At 29.0% G+C, this 27,159-nt stretch overlaps 3 protein-coding genes across 22 annotated transcripts; 2 read left to right on the top strand and 1 right to left on the bottom strand.

The window, feature by feature from the left end:
- The first annotated feature begins 83 nt into the window (after window positions 1-83).
- Window positions 84-11,618, top strand: LOC123273273 (RNA-binding protein 1-like). Of its 10 annotated transcripts, XR_006511277.1 has the most exons (8): window positions 84-238; window positions 624-841; window positions 3,335-3,430; window positions 3,676-3,723; window positions 3,841-3,888; window positions 4,666-5,362; window positions 5,882-5,968; window positions 6,055-6,522. XR_006511277.1 is itself a non-coding variant. In XM_044740671.1 (7 exons), the coding sequence occupies exons 2-6, from the start codon at window positions 633-635 to the stop codon at window positions 4,739-4,741; spliced, it is 477 nt and encodes a 158-aa protein (XP_044596606.1). In that variant the 5' UTR covers window positions 84-238; window positions 624-632; the 3' UTR covers window positions 4,742-4,776; window positions 11,581-11,618. The 10 variants fall into 10 exon arrangements, 6 of the variants coding, with proteins under 6 accessions (XP_044596606.1, XP_044596604.1, XP_044596605.1 ...); XM_044740671.1 differs by lacking the exons at window positions 5,882-5,968; window positions 6,055-6,522 and adding an exon at window positions 11,581-11,618 and having other exon boundaries at window positions 4,666-4,776; XM_044740669.1 differs by lacking the exon at window positions 4,666-5,362.
- Window positions 7,896-14,267, top strand: LOC123273271 (RNA-binding protein 1-like). 11 transcript variants are annotated; one of them, XM_044740656.1, is made up of 7 exons: window positions 7,896-8,049; window positions 8,310-8,523; window positions 8,608-8,700; window positions 8,976-9,023; window positions 9,162-9,209; window positions 13,598-13,678; window positions 13,762-14,267. In XM_044740656.1, exons 2-7 carry the CDS (start codon window positions 8,315-8,317, stop codon window positions 13,763-13,765), a joined length of 483 nt encoding a protein of 160 aa, XP_044596591.1. In that variant the 5' UTR covers window positions 7,896-8,049; window positions 8,310-8,314; the 3' UTR covers window positions 13,766-14,267. The 11 variants fall into 11 exon arrangements, with proteins under 11 accessions (XP_044596591.1, XP_044596596.1, XP_044596595.1 ...); XM_044740661.1 differs by lacking the exon at window positions 8,976-9,023; XM_044740660.1 differs by lacking the exon at window positions 9,162-9,209.
- LOC123273206 (SET and MYND domain-containing protein 4-like) lies at window positions 14,161-27,155 on the bottom strand. Its single transcript, XM_044740541.1, has 6 exons — window positions 26,828-27,155; window positions 20,907-21,776; window positions 17,186-17,513; window positions 16,804-17,013; window positions 14,309-14,654; window positions 14,161-14,231 (listed from the first exon to the last, which is right to left on the bottom strand). Exons 1-5 carry the CDS (start codon window positions 27,129-27,131, stop codon window positions 14,333-14,335), a joined length of 2,034 nt encoding a protein of 677 aa, XP_044596476.1. The 5' UTR covers window positions 27,132-27,155; the 3' UTR covers window positions 14,161-14,231; window positions 14,309-14,332.
- Window positions 27,156-27,159: the final 4 nt, after the last annotated feature.

The following is a 27,159-nucleotide window of genomic DNA, read 5'->3' as shown; positions in this document are numbered from 1 at the left end:
ATAATTTTGCGGGAAACTGTAAAAAATTTTAGTTCCAACGCGACCCACCAAGCGGCGCTAGTAGCTGTCATTACAAAATACAATCGAATAAAAAAACCTCCATTTTAGATTTAACACTTCTATTAAACACACTCAAGACCTGAAGTTTGGATCTGTTTAATTTAAAATTTAATTGTGATAAATAAAATTTTTAACATCAGAATTTAGTTTTTCACGTCTTAAATACTCGTTACAATAAGTAAGTACTCATAGAAAGTTAATTACCACTTATTACTTAATATATTTAAAAAAAAACTGTCAGCCGAGTTGTGAAATTTATTGACGGCGAATTTCAACATCACACAAACACTGTTATTAAATAAATTAATAATTTCAAAACAATGTTTATTCGAGAATTAAATTTTTTTCTTTCCGTGCTGTTTCTTAAAAATAATTGAAATGTACTTAATTTCATAGAACTCATTTATTCCAGAACAATAAATTACTGTCAATACTGGTAGCATGAAAATGGCGGACAATTCGCGGCTTTGATTTGCTTGTGTGCTGTTGACACTCGGCTCGCAATTTTTTTATACCTGTCAATTAAGGTTGATAGAATTAACTGATAAATTTTTTTCATTTAGGTACACACAATGTCGCGTTATCGCGAGTGGGATTTATCATGCAAAGTGTACGTCGGTGATTTAGGCAGCAGTGCTAGCAAGCATGAGATTGAGAATGCATTCAGTAAATACGGACCCCTTAGGAATGTTTGGGTGGCTAGGAATCCACCGGGCTTCGCTTTTGTTGAGTTCGAGGACCCTAGAGATGCTGAAGATGCTGTTCGAGGCCTTCATGGAACGTAAGTTTAATAATTTATTTTTTAAAATACTTAGTCACTCTTAGTTTTTAAAATTTTTTCAAGGCAGTGAAGTTATGAAAATTAATCTAGAAGATATTTGTTAATTTAAAAATTTTTTTTTAACAAATAAATTATGGCAAAAAAAATGAGAAAAAAACATTGACTTATAGGAATTTAAAAAAAAAAAAAAATGTAATTTTTTGGAGTAAATTTTTAATTAAAAAATTGTTAAGTGACTGCTAATTTAAATGTCAAATTTTTTTTTAATTATTAAATGTCACTCAACTTCAGAATTATTAAAAATTTAGAAATTTAAAAAAATTGAAAATGCAATTTTTTGAAAATAATTTTTTTTTTAACAAGTTTGGTTAAAAAAATTTTTTAAAATTGTAAAGTGACTGCTAAATTATATTAAATGTCATACTGAAGTTGACTTTAAACATAAAAAAATTTTTTTATAATTTTATAGCAATTAAATTAGGCAGTAACACAGCTGTCCTCCTGATAACTCAACTCTGCGACATCCTGTACTCCAATAAAATAATTTAATAAATTAAAAAAAAAGTTTACTATATATAGATATATAAATTATATATTATTGAGTAAAGTGGACATCGAATAATGTTTGTAAAACAATATAGTTTTATTCTTTAAAAATGAAATTATTGATTAAAATTTTTTTTTAATTCAAGTACCTGAATTCAAAGTAAACATATTAATTAAAAAAATATTGAATAGAGATTCTTAAAAGCCCGCCATCACTTCTAATATATTATTGAGTCGAGATATTACCGAATACACTTGGTACTGAGTGAACTTAACGTTGAATAAAGTTAGTATCGAGTAATGTAATAAGAGAGTAAAATTTTTCTTATTTTAAGTTATTAAATTATTTCAGTGGAGTACAGGATGTCGCAGAGTTGAGTAATCTGGAGGACAGCTGTTTTACTGCCTTAAATTATTATTAAAAAAATTTTTTTCAGTGTGACTATTATTCTAGTAATTATCTTAATAATATATAATTATTTATCTAGATATCTTTTATTTATTAATTAAATTTTTTTTTTAATTAGAATATGTACAATTAGCTTAATAAATAAAATTAACATCTGATTGTGAAAAAAAAATCTGTAGCCTGGATTCGAACTTAGGATCTTAAAATTTAAATTTCCTACTTTCAAAGATAGACTTTCTTACTCCACCGTCCATCTTACGGCTCTAAATAAATATTATAATTTTTGGAAAGAATTTTAATATGTTATATACAGTAGCGCTCAAAAGAACTTTGACAACATTATGCCTTAGTTTTTTTCAACAATGTCAAAACACTTGGAAGTCACCATTTTCCTAATATTTTAAAAATTAAACTCTTTCGTTACAAACAAAAACTACTTTGACACTATTCTGTAGATTATTCAAAAGCTGTTAAAAAAATAAATATATGATTATTGTGTGTCATATTTATTTTTAATTAAACTATTAAATATATTTGGTTGATTCTCTGTAAGGACGTCTTAAATCTGTACAAAGTTATGCAACCAAATTATTTTTGATTTTATTAAAAAAAAAATTAACAAGAGCTACAAAACTATCAGCTTAATCATAATAAATAAGCAGCTGATTTAATTTTTGCTTTTTTGATATTTGTGTATCTTTTGCCATATAACATGACAGGGGACTGTTTTTTTTTTATCAAATTGAGAAAAATCAAGCAAACTATTTCAATGCATTCAACTTTTCAAGTTCTCCATAAATGTTTATATTAATTAGAATAATATTAAGACTTATGGATCCAATTTTATAAACAAATTATAAATAAAAATATTTGCCAGGGGACTGAGTTTTGAAGTGGCCCGGACACATATTTCCAGCACAAACGGTGCTTTGACACTAAATAAAATGGCGACAAAGCGCAAACAGCCCTATGGTTATTAACGTAAGGCTAGTTAGATCCTTATAAACCTTACAAAAGGTAAAATAACACGCTGGATTTTTTTTTGGCTTTGAACTTCTGGCAGAGGACTGTTTTTAAAATGCCTAGGACAAACTTTGGTTTAATGAATTTAATGAAACAAATTAATTTTCGGTACTTTTTATTGAAGAAGATTGTTAGTTAATTAATTAAGCTTATAAACATTATCGACCAAATTATATATTATGGACGAATAACTTAAAATTTAATCTTAAAGTTTTAATTTTGGGAATGGGACAGCCCAGGGGACTGTTATTTCGGTGGTTTACGAATTTATAGCAAAAAAACCAAAGTTTATTTCATTTTAGTTTTCAATGCTTCAAATATAAATGTTTTTTTACTTTCCTAACAAATTTTTTTTAGTAACAAAATAACAATTTTTCCAATAAAAAAATGTCTGGGACAGCGAAAAACATCCTTACAGAGAATCACCCATTTGTCAAAATACTTTTAAGCGCTACTGTATTATTTAATTTTCGTATATTATTAAATTTGATAAATTTATTTTAATTAAAAAACAGGAGATGCTGTGGCACAAGAGTAAGAGTCGAAATGTCATCAGGAAGAAGTCGCCGTGGAGGCGGAGGAGGTCGTAGACCGGGTCCACGTTACTCTAGGTGCGTATTTATATTTAATAACTATAATTACAAGAAAAAAAAGGTCGTTACTGGGTATGTAAATTGCTACTTAATGTATCGAACATTTTAGCATTGATTATTTGATATATTTGACTTAAAGAGATTTTTTTTCCTAAAAATAATGCTAGCACCTGGGCATTGTTTTTGTCACTTTATATTTTATTTCGAGTTTTAATTTTAAGCACACGTACTTATTTTCGATATATTTTTTTGGAAATTTGTAGGTCGCGATCCCGCAGTCCTCGTAGAAAATCAATTGGCCGGTACCCCAGGTAATTTTATTATATGTATAAATTGATATAAAAAAATCTTCATCGATTGACACGAGGCCTCGGATGAGCCGGCGGAGGGTAAAATAAATAAATAAATGATGTGTTTATTTTCTTTAGGTCGCTGTCCAAGAGCCCAAAGAGATCCCCAGTCACAAGATACTCCAGGTATGAATTATTTACGTAATTATCGGTATTGTAAAGTATTTCAGATCGTTTTACCGGTCCAGTGGTCATTGAGACGATGTGCTACTAACAGTACGTATTGAGATGGAATTATTTTGATTAGATTTGCACGGACATTATTATTATTATTGGTAGTTGTTGGTCTGACAATGAACTTATTATCAAATAGAATAATAAATTATTCAGCGAACGAAAATTTTATCAATTAAATTTAAGAGTAACACGATAAAGATCGCACATATGCACTCGTTTAACCAGACTATAATTTTACTTAATTATTTAAAAATAGTATTTGATTTTAAAATTATAATTTATTATTATTATTTTTTATTTTTTTTTTATTTATTCAGGTCATCGTTCATCGTTCGTTGAATCTTGAGATTGAATCATAAATAAGCGCATCAGTTATTAATGATATTTTAAAGCTAGTGTGTCTTCCTGATAATAATAATATAATATAAATAATTATTTATAATTTATAATTTATTTTGGTAGTTAAAGCAATTTATCATAGCGTTAATTAGATTGTAGATTTTTATTTAAATTCAGAATCCCAACACATGATGTCTCATTTGCATTAGAGTGGGCAGTCTAGGATCATCAATAGTTGAATTAATAATATTAAATAAAAAAATGAATTTATTATTTATTTATTTTGAATAATAAAATAATAAAAAATAAAAAAAATAAAATTTATGCAAATAGTGGCACGGAGTATGAATACGTTGATTGTTATAATGGTAAAACTGACCGTTACAGATTCTACCAGTGTCAACTCCTAGTTCTACTCGTCTCCCCGCCACTACTACTACTACTTCTACTACAGCCACCGTGAACAATAAAGCCTATCAATCGAAACAGAACTTAAAAATAAAAAAACTAAACAAATGAGTTTAAGTAAAAGCTAAACAAAAAAAATCTAATAGAATAAATAAAAAATAGCCTGCCTGCCCACTAACTTCCCACCAGTCACCATCAGCCACCAACCAAGCCACCGATAGCAGCCAGTCGTCCGTCAGATCAGTCAGTCAGTCAGTCAGACAGTCCGTTGCTGTCCGTCAGAGTACGTCAATTACCCTTCAATAAGCCAACTTCGGGCTACCGCAACTCTTCTAAGTCGTCTAGGAGCATCGTTATCCATCAATCAGTCAATCAATCAGACAAGCCAACGCGATATGAATGCTAAGATCAAAATATTCAGCGCGTATCGTCCCAACTTCTACTACTACTACTACTATTACTGCTACCGTCAACCGCAGCATTTTATTAGCTGAATAACAAACAATATATCTATATCACTGCGACCGCATCCAAACGTCGGCGATCGAGCAATGCAATAATGATCACCTACACAACCATCCTAAATTTTCACCCAACCAAGTACCACCAACCATCACCACCAACCACCAATACTACTACTACTACCACCACTACCACATGCTCACAGTTGTTTTGGGTATCTCACCGATTTTTAAAAATTTTACTCCAAAATTTATTTATTAATATTTATAAAGCTGAGCCAACGAGTTTTATCGACATCATTAGACATTAGACATCTATCACTAACCATGCGTTTATTCACGCTTATTTTTACATGCTTCATTTTTAATTATTTCCTCGTTTGCTCAGTATATACTCCAATTTTTTTATTTTTTTTTTTTTTTTTTTTTTTTTTAAACTATAAATTATTGGACAGCATCTTACAATTAACTTATTAATTTTATTAGTAATTTGTTAATTAATAAGAGCTTTAGCTGTTAGTTTCTGATGTAATTTTATACTTTGTGTATTTAAATAATATTTGATATTGTTTGGTACTTGCAGTCTCGATAAATTAATTTTTTTATTTATTTTTTTTTCTTTATTAAATTAAATTCGAATAAACATGATCAAATATTGTTTGCAATTAAAAATAATATACTTTAATTAATTAATTAATAAACATTATACTAATATTCTACTTGTGAAATTTTAGGTCACGGTCCCGCAGTCCTCGCAGAAGATCTTTGACACGCAGTCGTAGCCGAGACCGTCGTTCCCGCTCGGAGTCTCGCGACAGACGGTACTAATAAATATAATAAATATCGATGATAATCAATGATTTAATATTCAAGGTCATTTTTATTATTATTGATTATTCAATTACAGTTAAGTGCTATCATCGATCAATAATAAAGGACGGATTAAAATTGCAATTATCAATTAAATTAATTGATTAATTAATTATTATATATAATACGCTCACGTTTGTGTATTTAAGCTCACTACGTATCACATTAATTATAAATAACAAAAACAATAATTACGATATTAAAACTGTGTGTTAATAATTACGATTTTATTATACAAGGTACAGCGATTTTTCCATATGTTTAAAATCAGTAGCTTCGATTAGATTTGTACATTTTTTTTTTTTTACGTATTTGTGAGCTTATTTTTTTATTGCCGTAGGGTCTGACTAAATAATTATACATAATTTGGCTTTACTTTTACGCGGACAGAGAAATTATTTTTCTTCTTTCATAACAGTTGATCAGTCTTATATTGTGGTATTAACTTGTATTATTTTGTATTCTATCAGTTAAGGATATTCCAATAAAAAATTGCTTATATGTATTTATTAATTACAATTATTCATCACTTGATACATTTTTTTAATAAGCCTATTAAAAATGTAACCATTAATTATAATTATAACTGTTTGACAAATAAAAATAGTTCATAGTATATTTTGTTTATAATTAATCATAGCAAAAATAATTTGACTTTTACTGTAAATAAATTATAATTATTTATATTTTATTATACTGAAGTCAGCTGACAATTGTCGATTTTTGCAACAAATCAATTATTAGAGGAAAAGAAATTTTCACATGTGGAATTTTTTTAATGATAATTTCATTGTTATAAAATTGTTGAAAAATTTATAATGTCAGTTAACTTCAGTGTCATTTATATTTTATAAAATTTCAGTCTGACACTTTTTATTTTCACTGTCAGTTAATTATATAAAAAAATTATTTTTAAAAAATTCCACTTTTTTTTATAAAAATTAATTTAGAAGATATTTGATAATTTTAATAATTTTTGTAGCAAATAAAATGTGACAAAAAAAAATTGACATGTAGAAAATTTAAAAATTAAAAATGCAATTTTTTTTTTAAATTTTTAAACCCATTTTTTTTGTTAGAAAAATTAAAAAATTTTAAAGTGACAGCTAAATTTAATGTCATTTTTTTACAATTTATAAATGTAAAATTTTTATTTTAATTTTGTTATTGTCTCAAAAATTTTTAAAAATTATATGAAAATAAATTTAGCTGATATTTGATAATTTTAAGAATTTTTTTAAACAACTAAATTATGGCAAAAAAAAGTAGAAAAAAAATTGACATCAAAAAATTAAAAAAATAAAAAATGCAATTTTTTGAAAATAATTTTTTGGAAAAAATTTATTTGTTAAAAAAAAATCAAAAAATGGTTAAGTGACTGCTAACTTTAATGTCATAAAATTATTAAATGTCACTCAACTTCAGAATCATTAAAAACATTAACATTTTTACTAAAAAATAAAATTAAAAGCTAAATTATTATTATTATTATTATTATTATTATTATTATTAAAAAATGACTATGTCTAATTTACTGGTGCAAATTAAAAAAAATATATTTTCTATAATATACTTGCAATAAAATAATAATAAAGTTAACCGATATTTTTTATTTTTTAATTTTGTTTAATTTATTAAATTAGAACTAAAAAAAATTTTTTTGTAATCATTTTTTCAATGAAAAAAAATTTGTAAAATTTTTAAATGTCGGCTAACTTTATTGTCATTACAATAAAAATAAAAATAAAAACAACTTTCAGATGTCAGCTGATTTGAGTATTACAAAATTTTAATAAAACTGACAATATAAAATTTTCAGTTTTCATTTGACACTTTCTCCGCTAATAAAAAAAACTAAGATGTCACTAGCTGTCAGAATCTAAAAAGAAGGGAGTATTAAAGAACGCGCCGCATTGCGTCGCCATTTTATAATTTACTAGTGTACAGTGCTGCGGTAACTCTCATTTGTTGACGATTTTTTTAAAGGAAAATACTCGTGACCATTGTTGAAAAACTCCAAACAAACAAAACTGTAAGTACACTTCCGTCAACAAGCCCCAGCTACCAACAAATAAACAAAAAAAATTAAATGTCACTTTATTTTATCAATTAAAACCCCGTTTCAAGGTTGAGTTCATGGTTATCTACTGTTTTTCTAGTTAATAACTGCCTATTAATACCTCCGCTCAAATAGACGCTAAGTACTATCATAAAAAAAAGCCTCTCAGCTATTATCCCAATCACAACAATAATAATCCTTGAATTTTTCTCATAAAATAATTATTTTTCCAGGCAAAATGTCTAGATACCGCGAGTGGGATTTGTCATGCAAAGTTTACGTCGGAAATTTGGGAAGTAGTGCCAGCAAACACGAGATTGAAAACGCCTTCAGTCAGTACGGTCCTCTGAGGAATGTCTGGGTCGCCAGGAACCCTCCAGGGTTCGCGTTTGTCGAGTTTGAGGATCCGAGAGATGCCGAAGACGCCGTGCGCGGGCTGCATGGAAAGTCTGTCTAATTTTATATTATAAAAAATTATAATCTAAAATTGTTAATTAAAAAATTTACTATCTGAAAATATTTATTATTCAGACGTTGCTGCGGTACCAGAGTAAGGGTTGAAATGTCCTCAGGAAGGAGCCGTCGTGCAGGAGGTGGCCGTAGAGCTGGACCCAAATACTCTAGGTAAGATTTTAAATAAATTATATTATTAGTAAAATATAAATAGTTATTCTTTAATTTAAATTTAGACGTATTTAATAATTTTAATTAATTAATAATTACCAGAGGTAATTATTGTTAGACGCACGTACATTATTTAATGCACTGGTATTAAGGATTAGGTCATCATCAATGGAACGTGCAATGTCTGTTGAAATAATATTAAAAAGTAAACTTGCTGATGGGAAATTACCGATAATTTAAAAATAATAAAAACAAATAATTTTTTACAAACATAGGTCGAGATCGCGCAGTCCTCGTAGAAGATCCGAGTCTCGCTACTCCAGGTAAGAAGCTTTTTAATGAGAGTATTCGAGTGTGACAGCAGAGCATCTGGGACTTGGCTGCTGGAGTTATCAAGACTAATAATTTTTCCATATTAACAAGTAATAAGTCCAGGGTATTTTTATCTTTTATTTCTGTAGGTCACGCTCGCGAAGTCCGAGGTACTCGCCCTACGGGGAATATCGCAGGTAATTTATTTAACTTCACAGAACAATTGTGTTTGTTTATGATTACTATTGTCAGTAATAGGTATTTAAATTTAATTCAGTGTTTTATTAATTTTATGTTTTATGGATTTATTTCGTGCATGCTTCACTCGAATGTCATCAGTAGATTTATTATTAAACTATTAAATATATATAACAGTTATTTATAGACTACTTAATATTTTATCTAGGATTATGATAAAATTAAATATGAGATACTTGGTACTAGTTCAAATAGATATGATAAATTAATTTATAACAACGGAATAAGTATTAATAAATTTTTTGATATAACTATCTTGATGCGTGTCTATCAGAATAAGTGCCAAGTATGGATTTAAATATATATATATGTGTTTAAAAATGTATATATATAAAAAATATAAAAATGTATGTACATACATTAATATATAGAGGATTCCATGCCAAATCGGACGGTTTGAAAAATTTCAATTTTTGATTTCTTCAATTTTTTTATATTTTTTTTGTACCCATCAAAAAACTCTTTTTCCGAGATGTTGAGATTTTTTTGATCACCGGTTCAAAAGATATCGAATTTTGAAAAAAAAAAAAACCGCTTTTTTTATAGTTTTTTTATGATAACTTCTTAGAAAAATGTTCAAATCAAAATACTCACTGAATAAAAAACTTTCGTTTGTTCATGTACTTTTCGAAAAAAAACCACCTAAAAATTATTTCAAGTGTTTTAATATCGCGTGCCTACTTAATTTTTTTTTTTTTGGTGCTAATCATTTTGTAAACATGTTCTAAGCCTAAAAATGAAAAAAAAATTTTCAAAGCCAAAAGGGCGTATAATTTTTAACTTCCTGTTAAGAAGATTAAAAATTTTCTAAAAGCGGGAAGTTATTGGTTTTACCCTGTTTTTTGAAAATAGAGTTTTCATCAGATCTATATTCAGCTATAATCAGCTCAAAAAATTTTTTAATGATTAGTTAATAATTTCTTACTTATAATAAGATGTCTTTCATTCTATATATACATATTATGGATTTTAACTACAATTTTATGCAACGAATAAGAAGGAAATTTATAAGAAATATAAAATTTTAGTACGCGAAAAAATTTTTAAATCATATGCTTCTTTAATCATTGGAGTGTCCAAAATGATAAAAATTTAAATTTACTACTATCGAAAATGTTGACTTTTTCAAAATTTTTTTTTTCACAAACTTTCTCCGGACACTTTTGAAGACTGTTCGAAATTATGAAAAATCTTGATTTTTTTTATACGCCCTTTTGGCTTTAGACCGATAATTTCCTAAAGCCAAAAGGGCGTATATCTTAAGATACGCCCTTTTGGCGTTAGTACGTCAAAATTTTTTTTTCTGCAGATCTTTACGTTTCGAGCGATTCTAAAAAAAATGGCAAAAAATTTTTTTATACGCCCTTTTGGCATGGAACTCTATCTAACTGCTGTAATACGCCCTTTTGGCATTAGGCACGCAATATGTTTTTTGATTTTCAAAATTTAAATTGCATTTTTTAAAGTGAGTGCATATTTTGATTTTCTTCAAAATTTTTTACAGTAAAATACTATTCAAACCACAACTTTTCAGGCTGGTCCGGTCGTGGGTTCTCGATGGCTACTATTTTTTTTCGATTTTTGAAAATTAAAAAAAAATTTTTTTTCTTTTACTTTATCAAATTTTATCACTGGTTTCTCTCTTTCAACGTATTTTGAAAAACTTCATATATATTTTTTATTATAACAAGCATAGAAAATTGTTAATAATAAATAAATATATATATATTTATATATATATATATATATATATATATATATATATATATATATATATATATATATATATATATATATATATATATATATATATATATATATATATATATATATATATATATTTTAAATATATATTAAATTAAGATACTGGGATTTGGTTGACTAGTTTATGAAGAGCAGTAAATTAAGCACGTTAATTATGTCGAGATAATAATTATGAATCGCGATAAATTAGAGGTGATGTCGTTGTACTGATATTAATCAAATTGATATGTTAATTTAATTTATATGTATATATATTTTTTATTTATTTTTTTTTTTTAAGTACAGAGTTAAGCAGGCTGAAAATAGCAAATGAATCCTAGAAGTAATGATAAAGTCGTATGATAAACGGTAACTAGTTGCGAGCAATCAGTTAAATTGGTGTAAACCTGGCATTTACAGATTCTCGGTGATGGTCGATTGTCAACACCTAAGTTTGATCATCTCCCCGCCACTACTATCACCACTAGCATTACTACTACCGCTACTGCTACTTCTACTACAGCCACCGTGAACAATAAAGCCTATCAATCGAAACAGAACTTAAAAATAAAAAACTAAACAAATGAGTTTAAGTAAAAGCTAAACAATAAAAAATCTAATGAAATAAATAAAAAATAGCCTGCCTGCCCACTAACTTCCCACCAGTCACCATCAGCCACCAACCAAGCCACCGATAGCAGCCAGTCGTCCGTCAGATCAGTCAGTCAGTCAGACAGTCCGTTGCTGTCCGTCGTGTACGTCAATTACCCTTCAATAAGCCAACTTCGGGCTACCGCAACTCTTCTAAGTCGTCTAGGAGCATCGTTATCCATCAATCAGTCAATCAATCAGACAAGCCAACGCGATATGAATGCTAAGATCAAAATATTCAGCGCGTATCGTCCCAACTTCTACTACTACTACTATTACTGCTACCGTCAACCGCAGCGTTTTATTAGCTGAATAACAAACAATATATATATATCATTGCGACCGCATCCAAACGTCGGCGATCGAGCAATGCAATAATGATCACCTACACAACCATCCTAAATTTTCACCCAACCAAGTACCACCAATCATCACCACCAACCACCAATACTACTACTACTACCACCACTACATGTTCACAGTTGTCTGGTATTTCACAGATTTTCAAAAATTTTTTATTATCTGTTTACATACTCTGACTTCTCAGGGAGATTTAATTAAAATATTTTAAAAATAATTTATTTAAAAAGAAATTGAATAATTTCAATGTCATTATTATTATTATTATCTCTATTATTAAGAGAATAAAAATTTTGTTTCCAGGATAGTCATGTGATAAAATCGGTTTTTTAAATGAAATTGTATATCATTGCAAAAATATTTCAGAAATAACATTTATCTTGAGAAATATTGACATTTTTAAAGATATAAGATCATCCCGATGTTGCACTCATTGAGACCTTTCATTTGAGTACCCACATCAATTTTTCATATGTTTTATATATTTATATATATGAATATATGAAAAATATATAAAAATGCATGTGGGTACTCAAATGAAAGCTCTTAATGAGTGTTACATCGTGATGAGCTTATATCTTTAAAATGTCAATAATTAAGAAATGACCTTGTATCTTGTGAACTATTGACATTTTTAAAGATGTAAGCTCACTCCGACATTACACTCATAGAGACCTTTTATTTGAGTACCCACATCAATTTTTCATATATTCCATATATTTATATGTATTATATATATGTAAACATGACAAATATATGAAAAATTGATGTGGGTACTCAAATGAAAGGTCTTGATAAGTGTAACATCGGAATGAGCTTATATCTTTAATAATGTCAATAGTTCATAAGATACAAATTCATTTCTTAATTATTGACATTTTTAAAGATATAAGCTCATCCCGATGTTATACTTATCAAGACTTTTCATTTGAGTACCCTCATCAATTTTTTATATATTTTATATATTACATATATGTAAACATGAAAAATATATCAAAATGCATGTGGATACTCAAATGAAAGGTCTCTAGAGTGTAATGTCGGGATGAGTTTATATCTTTAAAAATGTCAATAATTCACAAGATACAAGGTAATTTCTTAACTATTGACATTTTTGAAGATATAAACTCATCCCGATGTTACACTTATCAAGATCTTTCATTTGAGTATCCTCATCAATTTTTCATATATTTTATATATTTATATATATTATATATATCAAAAATCTATCAAAATTTATAATTTATAATTTACCCTGAGAAGTCGTGTTTCATCATAGTACAATAACATTCATATTCACATTCGTTTAATTTAATAATTAATCAATTTTCCTTAAAATTAAATTTATTAAAAAATAACACTTAATTGATCAATAAAAAGCAATTGAAATAATTGTGATCACATTTTAATCCCTAGGAAAAATAAAAACATTAATTAAAAAACTCGAATATTATTTTGCTGTACAACATTGAAATTACTTGGCAAAAAATCTTCGAGCACTTTAACATGTTAGATATTTGTTTTATTATTTATTCAACAATAATTGTTCTAATTTACTGTTTCTCTATTTTAGATCCAGGTCGCGCAGTCCACGCAGGAGATCGCTCACTCGCAGTCGCAGCCGAGATCGTCGTTCCAGATCTGATTCCCGGCGGTAATTAATTTATTTCTTCTTATCTGCTCACTTAATCGCTATTCTCAATTATTAATTATTATTATTATCCTTTTATGTTGCAGCTAAAGTCAAGAAGAAGCGAACAAAATACAAAAATCCTCACAAATTAACTAAGAATAATAATATTAATTATTATTATTATTATAAAACTACCTTTATTTGTATATAAACTTTCACATTTAAAATAAATAAGAATTTCAATAACTAGATCAGCTTTACGACGTAAAAACTGACGAAATTTATCGTGAACAATTTTGCATAATTATGACAATTTTACTATTTATAAAATTGTCTATTGTCATCAATCAACGACGCAGTTAATAATAAAAAATAATAATTTTATTTTATTTGTGAAGAAATAATTTTTTTAGTTATTTAAAAGTGTATTTGTGTGAAAAAACAATTTAAAAACTCACCCAACAGTTGATAATATCAATAATGACAATTGTTTAATTAAAAAAGCTACTTTGCGAAGTTATGTAAAGATTATCAATCATGACTGCTTAATTGATTATTTTATACGTTTACGAATCTACAGTTAAATAAAAATAATAAATGTAGAATTAATTGTAGTTATTTTATTTAAATTAGTAAATTTATTTTAATTACTTAAATGTCATTCGTTGGAAAATTTTATATTACAGCTGTGTTTCCAAGAGAAAGCATAATGAGTCTGACACCTTGCTGACAGAGATAATAATCTTTGATGGGATGCGCGAGAGTCTCGTCAAAAATTTTAAGTATTTTCAAATATGTGTCCAGCGCTTCGGAATTTTCACCGTCTTCTAAATATCTCGAAGCAACTTTGAACAGCGCGTCAGTGTCCTGGAGAGCTTTCAGGCTTTTCATAATGTTGGTGCTCTTACCGCACTTGCTGCAGAGGCACATGAATTCGTTCGAATCGACGTTCACGTGCAGAACGTTGCCACAAGTTTCTCCAGTTTCGCATTTGAACCTGAAGAATTTAAATTTATTCAAAAGTTTGATTATCATGACTTATAATATTGAAGTTGACAGACATTAGAAAATTTTTTTAAATTTTACAATTCAATTATGAAAAAAATTTAATAAAAAAATTCCACATTTTAAAATTAAAACATGACATTAAAGTTAGCAGTTACTTGAAAATTTTTTAATTTTGTTTAACAAAAAAATTTATTCCAAAAATTGCATTTTCTATATTTAAAAATTTTTACATATCAATTTTTTTTGCCATAACTTATTTGTAAAAAAATTATTAAATATATGCTACAGTAATTTTCATAATTAAAAAAAAAATTATTAGTGGAAATTTTTTAAAACATTTTTAACTTCCCGCTAAGAAAATCGAAGATTTTCAAAAATCGGGAAGTTATTGTTTTCACCCCGTTTTGCAAAAATCGAGTTTTCATCAGATCTCGACGTTTGAAGGTCACAGGAAGCTTCCCTGACTATCCCCGCGAGGTTGTCACTATGTCTGTATGTATGTGTGTGTGTGTGTGTGTGTGACTATGTGACTCGCTTATAACTTTTGAACGACTGAACCGATCGGAACGTATTAAACGGCGTTCTAAAGATTTCCCTCAAACTTAAATTTCCTGAGAATTTGAACCGATTCGGACCGATAGATTTTGAGAAATTTTGAAAAATCTCAAAAAAAATAAGATAAAAATCATTTTTGAAAGTGGTTTTTTTGGAATATCTTTTAAACGGCTCTATCGATCAACTTAAAAAACTAATCCGCCCTTAAGCTTGAAAAACCACGCCGATCGTCGCTAATCCGATCAAAATCGGTTGATTCGTTCGAGAGATATCGTGAACGAAAGAAAACCGAAAAAAGTGTTTTTTTGACATAACTTCGTCATTTCTTCTCGGATCGTTTTTGATGATGTAGAATAATTTCAGAGCTTAAAAAACCGCGTCGATCGCCGCCAAAAACGTGGAAATCGGTTGATTGGTTCGAGAGATATCCTCGATAAAATATTTGGAAACAAGTGTTTTTTTAACATAACTCCGACATTTTTTGGAATAACTTTTAAACGGCTGCACTGATCGATTTCCAAAACTAATCAGATATTAGCATGAAAAAATTACGTCGATCGCCGTCAAGCCGGTCAAAATTGGTCAATTCGTTTAAGAAATATCATGAATGAAAGAAAACTAAAAAAAGTGGTTTTTTTGGAATTACTCAAAATTTCCTAGTTTTATCAATTCAAACTTGATTCTTCATGAAACTAAAAAAATTGCGTCAAATACTGCCAACCACGTGAAAATCGGTTGATTCATTCAAAAGTTAGTGCGGTTTGAAAATTTTAAAAATATTGTTCTATGATACTTCTATCAGACTTTTGAGCTCGAAAAGCTCAAAATAACACATAAATTGTATTTTTGAGCTCAAAGAGCTCAAAAACGTCATTAGTGCAGTTTTATGCACCTAGGTATGGAATCAGCGGGAAGTTGCACGGATGGCCTTCAGGGTCTACCGTTTTTCTAATTTTTTTTATTGTAATTGATTTGTTATAAAAATATAAATGAAAATTAATTTAGCATATATTTAAGAATTTTAAGATTTTATAACAATTAAATTATGGCAAAAAATTTAGAAAAAAAAATTGACATGTAGAAATTTAAAATAATAAAAAGTACAATTTTTTTTAAATAATTTCTTAAAACAAATTTTTTTGTTAAACAAAATAAAAAAATTGTGAAGTGTCATAAATATAATACTAAAGTTAGCTAACGTTTTTAATTTGTTGATTTTTTTTTAATAATTAAATTAGAACAAAAAAATATTTTTTAAAAATTGCACTTACAGTTTTTAAAGTTTTTTACAAATGAAATTTTTTTTTTCTTTTTTTTTGTAATCATTTTTTCAATAAAAAAAAAATTAAGAAGTTTTTAAATGTCGGCTAACTTAATTTTCATGAGTTAATTGACGTTTCAATACTTTTTTCTTTATTTCAATACTTTTTTTTATTCAGGGTTTAAATAAAAAAAATTCTAAAAATTTTTAAATGTCAGCTAACTTAATTTTCATTATAAAAATTAGTTATCAGCTAACTTCAGTATCGTGGATTATTAATTTATTTTTTTTTATTAAAATTATATTATTGTTTTTTTCATACCTCAAGATTTTGGGATTTATGTCACTGAGAAGCGGCCAATGTTGACTGCACGCTTCGCAATTGCAATCAAACCAATAATCCAGCCGCAATTTACGTTTACGGTCTGACTCTGCCACTGTCGCGAAGTTAGGTCCGTAATTGTCGCAGACTTCAGCGCCTTTTTTTATTGTGCGGATGGCGCGGACAATCATTGTTGTGCCGACGAAATAACTGAAAGATGATTATAATTATTTTTGAGGTTATTCGTACTAAAAAAATGAATTTTTAAATAATTAATTATTTGAAAATTCCTAAAAATCATCAAATTTCAGCTAAAAATTCAGCATAACTTAATATAAATATAAAAACGTACAATTACTTGATAAAAAACAAAAATAATCACCGAATAATTCCTGGATTACAAGAATGATTCAACAAAGCAGGCGTAGGAAACAATCCGCCTCCAATAAAATTGCTTTTGCATTTCGCGAGATTTGTCTCCCCTCTCGGTTTAATAATCTCCGAAATTTCATGAGTATTATACTGCAAAAGCTGCAAATGATGACAGAGTAAATCAGCAACGTAGAGCTCGTCTTCAGAAAGCGGTTCTTGAGGTGCTGTCTTAACACTTTCCGGAAAATAGGGACTGGTCTTCAGGACTCGGAGCAACCAAGCTGCCATGTAAGCGCGGTGGAACAAGTCGTCGATAGTTCTTTCGCTTTCGTGAGTCACTGAAAAATTAAATATCAATTTTTAATATAAAAATGACATTGAAGATGATACTGAAGTTAGCTGTCAGCTGTCAATTTTAAAAATTTTTATAATAAAAAAATGCTTCTAAAAATTTTCACTTGTAATTTTTATTAATTTTCACATGTGGAATTTTTTAATTAAATTCTTTTTTTATAATAATTTAATTACCATAAAATTCTAAAAAAATTTTTATTGTCTGTCACAATCATTTTTTAATGTTTTTTAACAAATAGATTTTTTTCAAAAAATTATTCTTAAAAAATTGCATTTTTTATTTATTTAAATTTCTACTTCAATTTTTTTTTCTTCTTTTTTTGCCATAATTTATTTGTTCGAGTCAATTTTAAAAATTTTTATAACAAATCAATTATAAGATAAAGTTAGCCAGTAGTTGAACAGGTTTCAAAGTAAAATTTATTTGACCCTACTTTTAATACATAAAGATGTAAGTATTAGTTTAAATTAGTGATTTTCATGAAAATATAAACAATTTTGAATTGATTGAAGTGCAAAATAACAAAGATAATTGATTATTTATATTTTGACAACGTTTTTAAAATAGACTATGAAAGGAGTAGTAGTTGAACAATCAATTTTGGCAAGCCGCAGTAGTTGAACACTCTGGGAGCAGTAGTTGAACTAATAAAATATATAGTAATAGGCACACTAAAAATTTTCAACGTTTTATTGAAATATCAAAAGAAATATAACATATTATTGAATAATATTAAAAATAATACTGTGAATATTTAATATGTTCATTTAAAAATGAGAAATATTGGTATTTAATTTTTTAATTACTTTTTTTATGAATGACAAAGCAAATTTTCAATTATAAATAAGAAAAAACTCAATTCAAAACGTTCAATAATTTTTAAATATACTAATTTTTAGTCATAAAACTTATTTAAATTGCAGTAATTAATACAAATCACAATGCTGATCACTAGTCTATAAACCTATTAGAGATTATAGTGCTGTTAAAATTATACGGCCCCAGCCTGTTCAAATTCTGGGTACCGCTTTCAAAATTTGGAGATATAGTTGAACACTAAAATTTAATATAAAAATTATAGTTTATATGTTTACAAAAAATATGTGTTATTTAGAAAAAACTATTTCATTGGGTGGTACAATTTTTTTTACTTAAAATGATGATATATCGTTTTTCTTACTGATTGTTCGGTTTACGAATTAGTACCTTTTTTATGAAAAAAATAGCATCTATCGGCTATTCTCGACATGTCAACTTTTAAGTTAATAAAAATATAATTGTTTTGATTTATAATTGAAAAAACTTACAGAAATCAATTACTGTATCATTCAATATATACAGTAGCGCTCAAAAGTATTTTGACAACATACAATTTTTTAATATTTTTTTAAAATAAAAGCCTATCGGAAAATGTATTGAGTATAATGTAGAGTAGTGTAACTGCGACTATTTAAGCATATCAAATTACAACTTGTTTGTTTACACACCGCGCTACCGAACGTACTTGACTTACCGTGAGCTCAAAAGTATTTTGACACGCATTTGACTTGAAAAACTCTCGCAGATTACTTGTTCCTTAGTTTTTATTATTACATATATTTACTTGTTGTGGTTACTTCAATATGCCTAAGTGCAAGGAATATTCTAGTGATTTTAAAAAAGCCGTTATTAATGCATTAAAACAAGGAATGAAACAAACAGAAGTTGCTCGTTTGTTTAAAGTGTCTCGACAGTTAGTTAGCTTATGGAATAAAGTCTATAACAAACGAAAAACTGTCGAAAGTAAGCCTCGAACAGGCCGCCCAAGAAAAACTTCTTACATCGATCATATTATAAAAAAGTTATCAGCAAATGATATACGGATGTCCGCTGTAATGATAAAAAATGAATTAAAAGAAAAATATAACGTAGATATTCATGTTTCTACTGTTAAACGACGCCTAAAGGTCCTAGGGTTACATGGCCGAAGACCGGCTAAAAACCTTTAATATCGAAAAAACAGGAAGTATCGTCTTGAGTTCGCGAAACGGCATATATCGTGGTCAAGTTTAGAGTGGTCTAAAGTTTTATGGAGTGACGAAAGTAAATTTAATTTAATGTCATCTGATGGTATCAAGTACATTCGGCGTCCAGTAAACAAAAATACGATTATCGGTATCAAATACCCACAGTTAAACATAGAGGTGGTAGTGTGATGGTTTGGGGATGTTTTTCACGGTCTGGAGTTGGACCATTAGTTCGAATAGAAGGAAAAATGGATCGGTTCATGTATGCAAATATATTAAAGTCTCAGATGTTACCATATGCTAAACATCACATGCCAGCTAAGTGGTATTTTCAACAAGACAATGATCCCAAACACAGATCAAAGCATATTAGTGACTTATTAAATCGTGAAAAAGTTAAAGTTCTTGAGTGGCCAAGTCAAAGTCCCGACTTGAATCCGATAAAAATCTCTGGGAAGAATTGAAACGTAGTGTAAAACCAAAATTATTCAAACAAAAACGCTTTGTTTGAAACTCTAAAAATGAGTGGGATCAAATTCCAATAAGTCGATTACAAAATTAATCGACTCAATGCCGGAGCGATGCAAGGCTGTCATAAAGGCCAAGGGATATGCTACTAAATACTAATATATTTATTGCTGTAAATTATAATTATGTGTTAAATTAGTTTTTTTCAAAAATGTCAAAATACTTTTGAGCCACCATTTTCCTATTATTTTAAAAATTAAACTTTCTTTTATTACGAATAAGAACCTCTTTGACACTATTCTGTAGTTTATTCAAAAGGTGTTAAAAAAATAAATAAATGATTATTGTGTTTCATATTTATTTTTAATTAAACCATTAAATACATTTGTCAAAATACTTTTGAGCGCTACTGTATATAATAATTATAATACGTGCATATTACTCACAATAAATTTACGGATTTTGTGTTATAACAATTCGAAAAGTTTGTTCAAGTACTGGTCCCATTTTTATAAGTGTTCAAGTACTGGGTACTTTACCTAAATAAAAAAATGCTTCTAAAAATTTTCATTTGTAATATTTATCAATTTTAACATGTGGAATTTTTGAATAAAATTTTTTTTTTATAATAATTTAATTGCCATAAAATTCTAAAAAAATTTTTAATGTCTGTCAACTTTAGTGTCATCATAAAAGTAAGCAGTCACAATCATTTTTTAATGTTTTTTAACAAATAGATTTTTTTCAAAAAATTATTCTTAAAAAATTGCATTTTTTATTTATTTAAATTTCTACTTCAATTTTTTTCTCCTTTTTTTTGCTATAATTTATTTGTTGAAAAAATTCTTAAAATTATCAAATATCTGCTAAATTAATTTTCATGATTAAAAAAACAGACTTACCAAGTGACCAACAGCAGACATAATCGCTTCCCTTGTAAGGATGATCAGCAGAAGGTTTAAACCCAGCTCTCGACTTGTAAAACTCTTCTTTCAGAGCCTTCAACTTGGACCAGGGCTTCTGGATGATGATTTTAATGGCCATCAGACAGGTGACCGAAGCTTCTGACAGCCAGAGTGGCACCAGGACACTGCACTCATTAAAATGAATCGTGCTGTCAGCGTCTCTGCATTTTGTGCTGCAGTAAGCAACAGCAGCGCACGTGTCACAAGCTGCAGGGTACGGAGCGATATTCTTCGTAAAGCAGTAGTGACAATTGGTCAGTCTGTATTCCGTGAGAAGAACGACATTGATTGGCTTCTCGACCATCAAAAGTTCTCCTGGTTCAATGTCGCGAGTCGCAACGCCATATCTTCCCACATCTGGAGACTCGCGGATCTCTACGGAAGAGCTGCAGTTTGGATACAGCGGATTGCAGTCCGGTATCTTGGGAACCTGCCGCTTAGGCGCTGATTGTTTTAATTTTTCTGAACCATTTTGAGCGGTTGATTTTTTAGTGTCCTTTGACTTGTTCAACTCTTTTCCCTTCTCCATCACCGCTAGCATCATTCTGACGTCCATCTCCAGCTTCTGCTTCTTCTTCAGGGAAAGCTTGGTGTCGTCCAAGCATGTCAGCGTTTTTTGGAAAGAAGAAATCGCTTTTGAGTTGTTCTTCAGCGCCAAGTGACATCGGGCACGCCGTTCTTCAAGCTTGTAGGCCAGTTCTTTAGGGTAACCGATTTTGAAGGCTTCGTTCGCGTCGCTCAGAGCTTCTTCGAAGAGGGTAAGGTTGTACAGGGCTGCTGAACGGTTTGCTAGGAATATGCCTAGCTCTGGAAGTTATAAGGTAATTAATTAAAATTTTAGTTTTGATTTCAAATAATTTTTTTAAATTTTATTTTTGTAATTTAGATATATTTAAGTGTGTACACAGAAAATTTTAAATTAATTTATTTAGTATTTTAAAAGTAACACTTATTTTTGTAATCGGCATGATGGCCGAGCGGACTAAGTCATTATCCTCATAGTTCGTTCGTGCATCATGTAGTGAGGCGAGGGTTCGAGCCCCGACGGTTGTTCGAATAGTTTCAACACCAACCGTCTCGGGGGTCGCTCCGGTAGCCGAACTGTACTGGCATGGGTTTTCTCTGTCCCTGATAGCCACAGTTTCAGACCAACCAAGTTGGTGTCAGATAGTTGCCACCAACTTAGCGATAACTTGCGGTCAACTTCCGAATTTGTAACTGTTGGCGCCAAGTTAGCTACAAGTTTCTGAGAAAAAAGAGACCAATCTACTGCCGCAATATGTCGCCAAATTTCTTGAGAAACTTATCGTCAACTTGGTGTGAAAAAGTTTCAGAGCAACTTTTGCCGACAACTTGGTGAACAAGTTGACACCAACCGAGTTACTTTCCAAGAGTTGCCGCCAAGTTGGTGACAAGTTGCGGCAGTAGATTGACAGAAAGTTGCGGCCAACTTGGCTATCAGGGGTGGTTTCCCCATCGCCACTATTCCAACAACCGATAGAAAGGGGTAAGGAATAGGGTAAATGCAGTACAGAAAGCACAAGTCGGTCTACAGCCGCATTTGGAATGAAATTATATGTGCGAAAAATTATATGTTGATTATAAAAAGTGGAGAACATGTTGATAGTAAAAAGTGGAGAACATGTTGATTATAAAAAGAGTGGAGAATATGTTGATAATAAAAAAGGGTTGAAAAATTGTGTTGATAATATAGAGCGGAAAGTAACCTTGTAAAAACCAGAAAACGGTATACAAGTAAAACTTATAATAATAATAATAATAATAATAATAATAATAATAATAATAATAATAATAATAATAATAATAATACTTATTTTTGTAAAGCCTTCTCGGGCTGAAGTAGAATAATTTTAAAAGCCTTTTTTCTCAAAAGTATCTTTTCAAAATTTAATGTCAGCTTTTATTTAAATATTTAAGTGCCTAATTAATAATAAATTACTATTAAATAAAAAAAAATAATAAATTAAATAATATCTTCTCATTAAAACTTTATTATTCTACTAAAAAAAAATTTTTTTAATGAAAAATTTAATTATTAAACTCGAGTAATTTGTCTTTATTAACCGTCCGGTTAATCACCAAACTTTTATCATTCGTTCAATATAACGCATGTAATATGTCAGGTAGAAAAAACATTAGTAAGCTAGCTACGTGACTAATTAATAAAGAAAAGAGATCAGTCCTAATTTTAGAAGCGTAGTGAACAGACGTTGGATATTGGTACTACCTTAACTTACTGCTAAACACGTGTAAAATTTACAGTGAAAGTGAAAAAAATATACAAAATTAATTAATACAATTATTAATAAATAATCGTATTGAATATAAATACGATGGAAGATTCATCGAGTTTTCAACAGTAAGGAGAAATTTACTTGTTTTATTTTGGCGTATAGCGTAGAAGTACCGTTTTCGGCCACCTTAGCACCGTTTTTGGACAGTGAACATTTGAATTAATTTATAAAAAATTATAATATTATAACCATATATTTGTTGAATTTCAAAAAATTTGTATTAAAATAAATCGAGTTTGTAATGGTTTATTAATATAAATTAATTTCTATCGTTTATTTGAACAATAAATGGCCATAAACGGTACAGTGGCCACAAACGGTACTTCTACCCTAAATTATTTTATATTTTGAATATTTAAAAAAATAGTAAATAATAAAATAAAAACTCTTTCCAATAGAATCACTCACTCTCAGGAAAAAATGCATCTCAAGAAAACATTCGAAGCCGAAGTATCTGACGAAGACCACATGTCGGACAGTGACGACAACGAATATTTTCCATCGAATGAGGCTGCAGCTTCAGATTGTGATGATACGGGTAATTAAAATTTCTATTTTTTATTATGTGCATCAATAATTATGATGTATTATACATATACAAATATAAATAATCCTGTGAAGCGGGAAAGAATAGGAGTTACGGTAATTATTACGTGAAGCGTTCCACATTCACGTAACAGGATATTGGTAGGAAAGGATTGAGAAAGGAATGTGGAAAGGATCATCTTAATGTGAGTTTATAGAATATGCGAGAAAAAATTATTAGATAGCTCGGACTGGGATTCGAACCCAGAACCTTCCGAAGACATGTCGGCTACTCTACCATTTGAGCTATCCGGTCTATACTAAATTTGTATTATGTTTTATAAATTATCTTTATTTTTCGGAATAGCTGATGAAATTGCACTCAATGAAGATGATGAAGAAAGTGATGTAGCAGCGAAAGGGTTAGGAATGAAAGCAAAAAATGGCACGCGATGGGCTGTGACACCATCAAGTGAGGATGAAGTCAGCTTCATCACGTGGCTATTGGATGTTCTCGGAATAATTTTAATACTAATTTTTGATCCAGAATATATTGACAGATTTTGTTCGCCTTTTGGGTGTTTATGATGCCAATACTCGAGCTCAGCGTAAGGAGACTGATAAAGCGGTTCCATGCGTTTTCATCCGCGGACAAAATATCCCTGACAAAATATCCCCGTGTCAAAATATCTTCGGACAAAATATCCCTGACAAAATATCCCTGATAAAATATAAATTATCCTCAAAAAGATAGAAGATTTGATTTGAAGAAATAAAAAACAAGTTACTAATTTATAATGAATATTTATTTGTAATCAGTCTTTAATTTAAAAAATAGTTATCACTGACTTATTATTTTTAATTTATTTATTATTATTATCATTATTATTTAATTATTGTTAAGTAATTATAATAATAAATGTAATTAAGTAAGTAAAAAGTAATAAACAACAATGATTTGCATTTTGGAGCGCGTATTTATCAGGAAAATTATAAATATTTTTATTATTTAAAAAATTAAAAATTAAAAAAAAATTTTCCGAAAAATCTCATTTAAATTTTGAAATAAGATATAATCATGGTTTTTGTATGTGTTTATTCAGTAATAGGCTAACACAAACGCTGGTAATCGTGTTGCGCTCTTTTAACATGGTATGAATGTGTGTTTACTCAGTAATAAGCCAACACAAACGCGGGTATTCGTGTTGCGCCCTTTTAACATGGTTTTTGTGTGTGTGTTACGCTTTTTACTGTGTTGTGCCCTTTTATCATTGTGCCCTTAAATTTTTTTTTTTTTATTTAAATTTACGAGAACTATAACGAATTTCGTTACGAAGATATTTTGTCTGAAGATATTTTGTCCGGGGATAATAACGCCTGATACCGATAAAGCTGCTTCAATACGAGATTGAATGAATCTTTTTTTGACCGAGCTATCAATCCATATGCGCAACAACACCTGGATCATCAAGGCCCTAGACAGCTCGATTCAACCGGAAAAAAAAGATTACTGGTGTATGTTTTACTTGTCTTCAAAGTGAATTCAAAAAACGGAATTATGTTTTTTTACTTACTATCTTTGCTATTGTTTATAATAAAAATTGTTTAAGTAAAAAAATTATAAACGATATTGTTTATTATTTATTTAAAAGTCAAATTAACTCAATACTTTAATAATTAGTCTCTTTAATGTGTATAAGCCCCGACAATCATGCATAATAACTTCAGTGGGTACCCGGATGCCTGGTTATTGAACGAAGGAGGTATCAAGTTTGATAATTAATAACTATTATTAAATATTAATTGATTATAAAACAATTTGACAAAAATTGGGTTTGAAACTACTTAAGGGGGAACACCACTGTGACGGTCAAAAAAAAAAAGGTGATTTTCGGGAATTTTTTTGACGGGGAAAATAAAGGAATTTGGGGATCGAATTTTTTTTTATTTTATTGAGGGTACTTAAAGATTATTACCCGAAATTTTTATTAAAAAATATTTAATTATTACATCGTTATTAACAATCTCGTAGAGCACTGGAGAAAATTTCCCCCCTCCTTGGTCGGATCGATCATTCAAAAACGGATCATCTGAAAATAAAAACCCCAATTGCTTTTTAATCAGTAAGGATGTATTTATCGTTGCACGTAAAGAATTTTGAAAATTTTGATTTTAAAGATTTTTTTAGCCGCGTTAAAACAAAAAGAAAAAACAGTAAGAATAGTGAGAAAATTTTCAATCAGTCACCATATTTTTTTAAATTAAAATTTTCAAAATTTCGTACGTGCGACGATAACTACATCTTTACTGATTAAAAAGCAATTTGGGTTTTCATTTTCAGATCATCCGTTTTTGAGTTATCGAACTGACCATGGAAGGGGAAATTTTTTCTAGTGCTCTACGAGATTGTTAATAACTTTGTAATAATTAAATATTTTTTAATAAAAATTTAGGGTAATAATCTTTCATGTACCCTTAATTAAATAAAAAAAATCCGATCCCCAAATTCCTTTATTTTCCCTCTGTTAAAAAAATTCCCGAAAATCACCTGTTTTTTTCGATCGTTACAGTGGTGTTCCCCCTTAAGATTTTTCAGGGTTGTTTGAATCCAAAAAAATGAGAAAAAAAAACAAAAAAATTTGTAGTATGTCACCATTTTTTTTATATCCAAATTTTCGAAATCCCCATACGTGCAACAATAACTACATGTATGCAGATTACAATGCAGTTTGGTTTTTTTTCTTTTAGATAATCCGTTTTTGAGTTAGAGATGAGACCGTGGTAGGGGAAATTTTTTTGGTGCTCCAAAAAAATCCTTATAATTTTGTAACAACATATTTTTTTATAAAAATTTAGGAGAATGATCTTTAATGTATACTTTATAAAACAAAAAAACCCGATCCCCAAATTCCTTTATTATCCCAGTCAAAAAAATTCCCGAAAATCACCTATTTTTTCGATCCTCACAGTGACTATTCCCCTTAATGTTTATTGAAAAATAATTACATAAATACAAACCTTTTTTAGGAGTAATCAAAATAGCGCTTGAATAAGTCTCAAGAGCCTTGAGAAAATTTCCATACCCAAAATATTTATTCCCCGATTCCTTGAGCTTCAAAGCACTCTCAAGATCTTTCACCGGGCAATTCTCGACTTCCAGAGACAGTTCATGCGCCTCCGGATAACTAAGCAGCAAAGAAACGCGCTGGCCATTTGTATCGAGAGTAGCGAATTTTTTAAAATCGTCATCAATCGCTTGCCGACATGCCAGTAAATTCGATTTAAAGTAACTTTTTATCTCTATTTCGTCACTGTCGAACATTGCTAGTAATTTTTCGACACGGAAGCCG

The sequence above is a fragment of the Cotesia glomerata genome, linkage group LG10, assembly GCF_020080835.1.
Source record: "Cotesia glomerata isolate CgM1 linkage group LG10, MPM_Cglom_v2.3, whole genome shotgun sequence".
NCBI classification, from domain to species: Eukaryota; Metazoa; Arthropoda; class Insecta; order Hymenoptera; family Braconidae; genus Cotesia; species Cotesia glomerata.
This window is presented reverse-complemented; position numbering and strand designations above follow the sequence as displayed.

Coding starts and splice junctions, on each gene's coding strand:
- LOC123273273 (XM_044740668.1), top strand. CDS start 633: ATGTCGCGTTATCGCGAGTGGGATTTATCATGCAAAGTGTACGTCGGT. Junction 3,724..3,840: donor TCAATTGGCCGGTACCCCAG/GTAATTTTATTA, acceptor TATTTTCTTTAG/GTCGCTGTCCAAGAGCCCAA. Junction 3,889..5,881: donor CCAGTCACAAGATACTCCAG/GTATGAATTATT, acceptor GTGAAATTTTAG/GTCACGGTCCCGCAGTCCTC.
- LOC123273206 (XM_044740541.1), bottom strand. CDS start 27,131: ATGTTCGACAGTGACGAAATAGAGATAAAAAGTTACTTTAAATCGAAT. Junction 17,014..17,185: donor TGTAATCCAGGAATTATTCG/GTGATTATTTTT, acceptor ATCATCTTTCAG/TTATTTCGTCGGCACAACAA. Junction 14,655..16,803: donor ATAAATCCCAAAATCTTGAG/GTATGAAAAAAA, acceptor TAAATTCTTCAG/GTTCAAATGCGAAACTGGAG.
- LOC123273271 (XM_044740655.1), top strand. CDS start 8,315: ATGTCTAGATACCGCGAGTGGGATTTGTCATGCAAAGTTTACGTCGGA. Junction 8,524..8,607: donor GTGCGCGGGCTGCATGGAAA/GTCTGTCTAATT, acceptor TTTATTATTCAG/ACGTTGCTGCGGTACCAGAG. Junction 9,210..11,433: donor CCCTACGGGGAATATCGCAG/GTAATTTATTTA, acceptor TGGCATTTACAG/ATTCTCGGTGATGGTCGATT.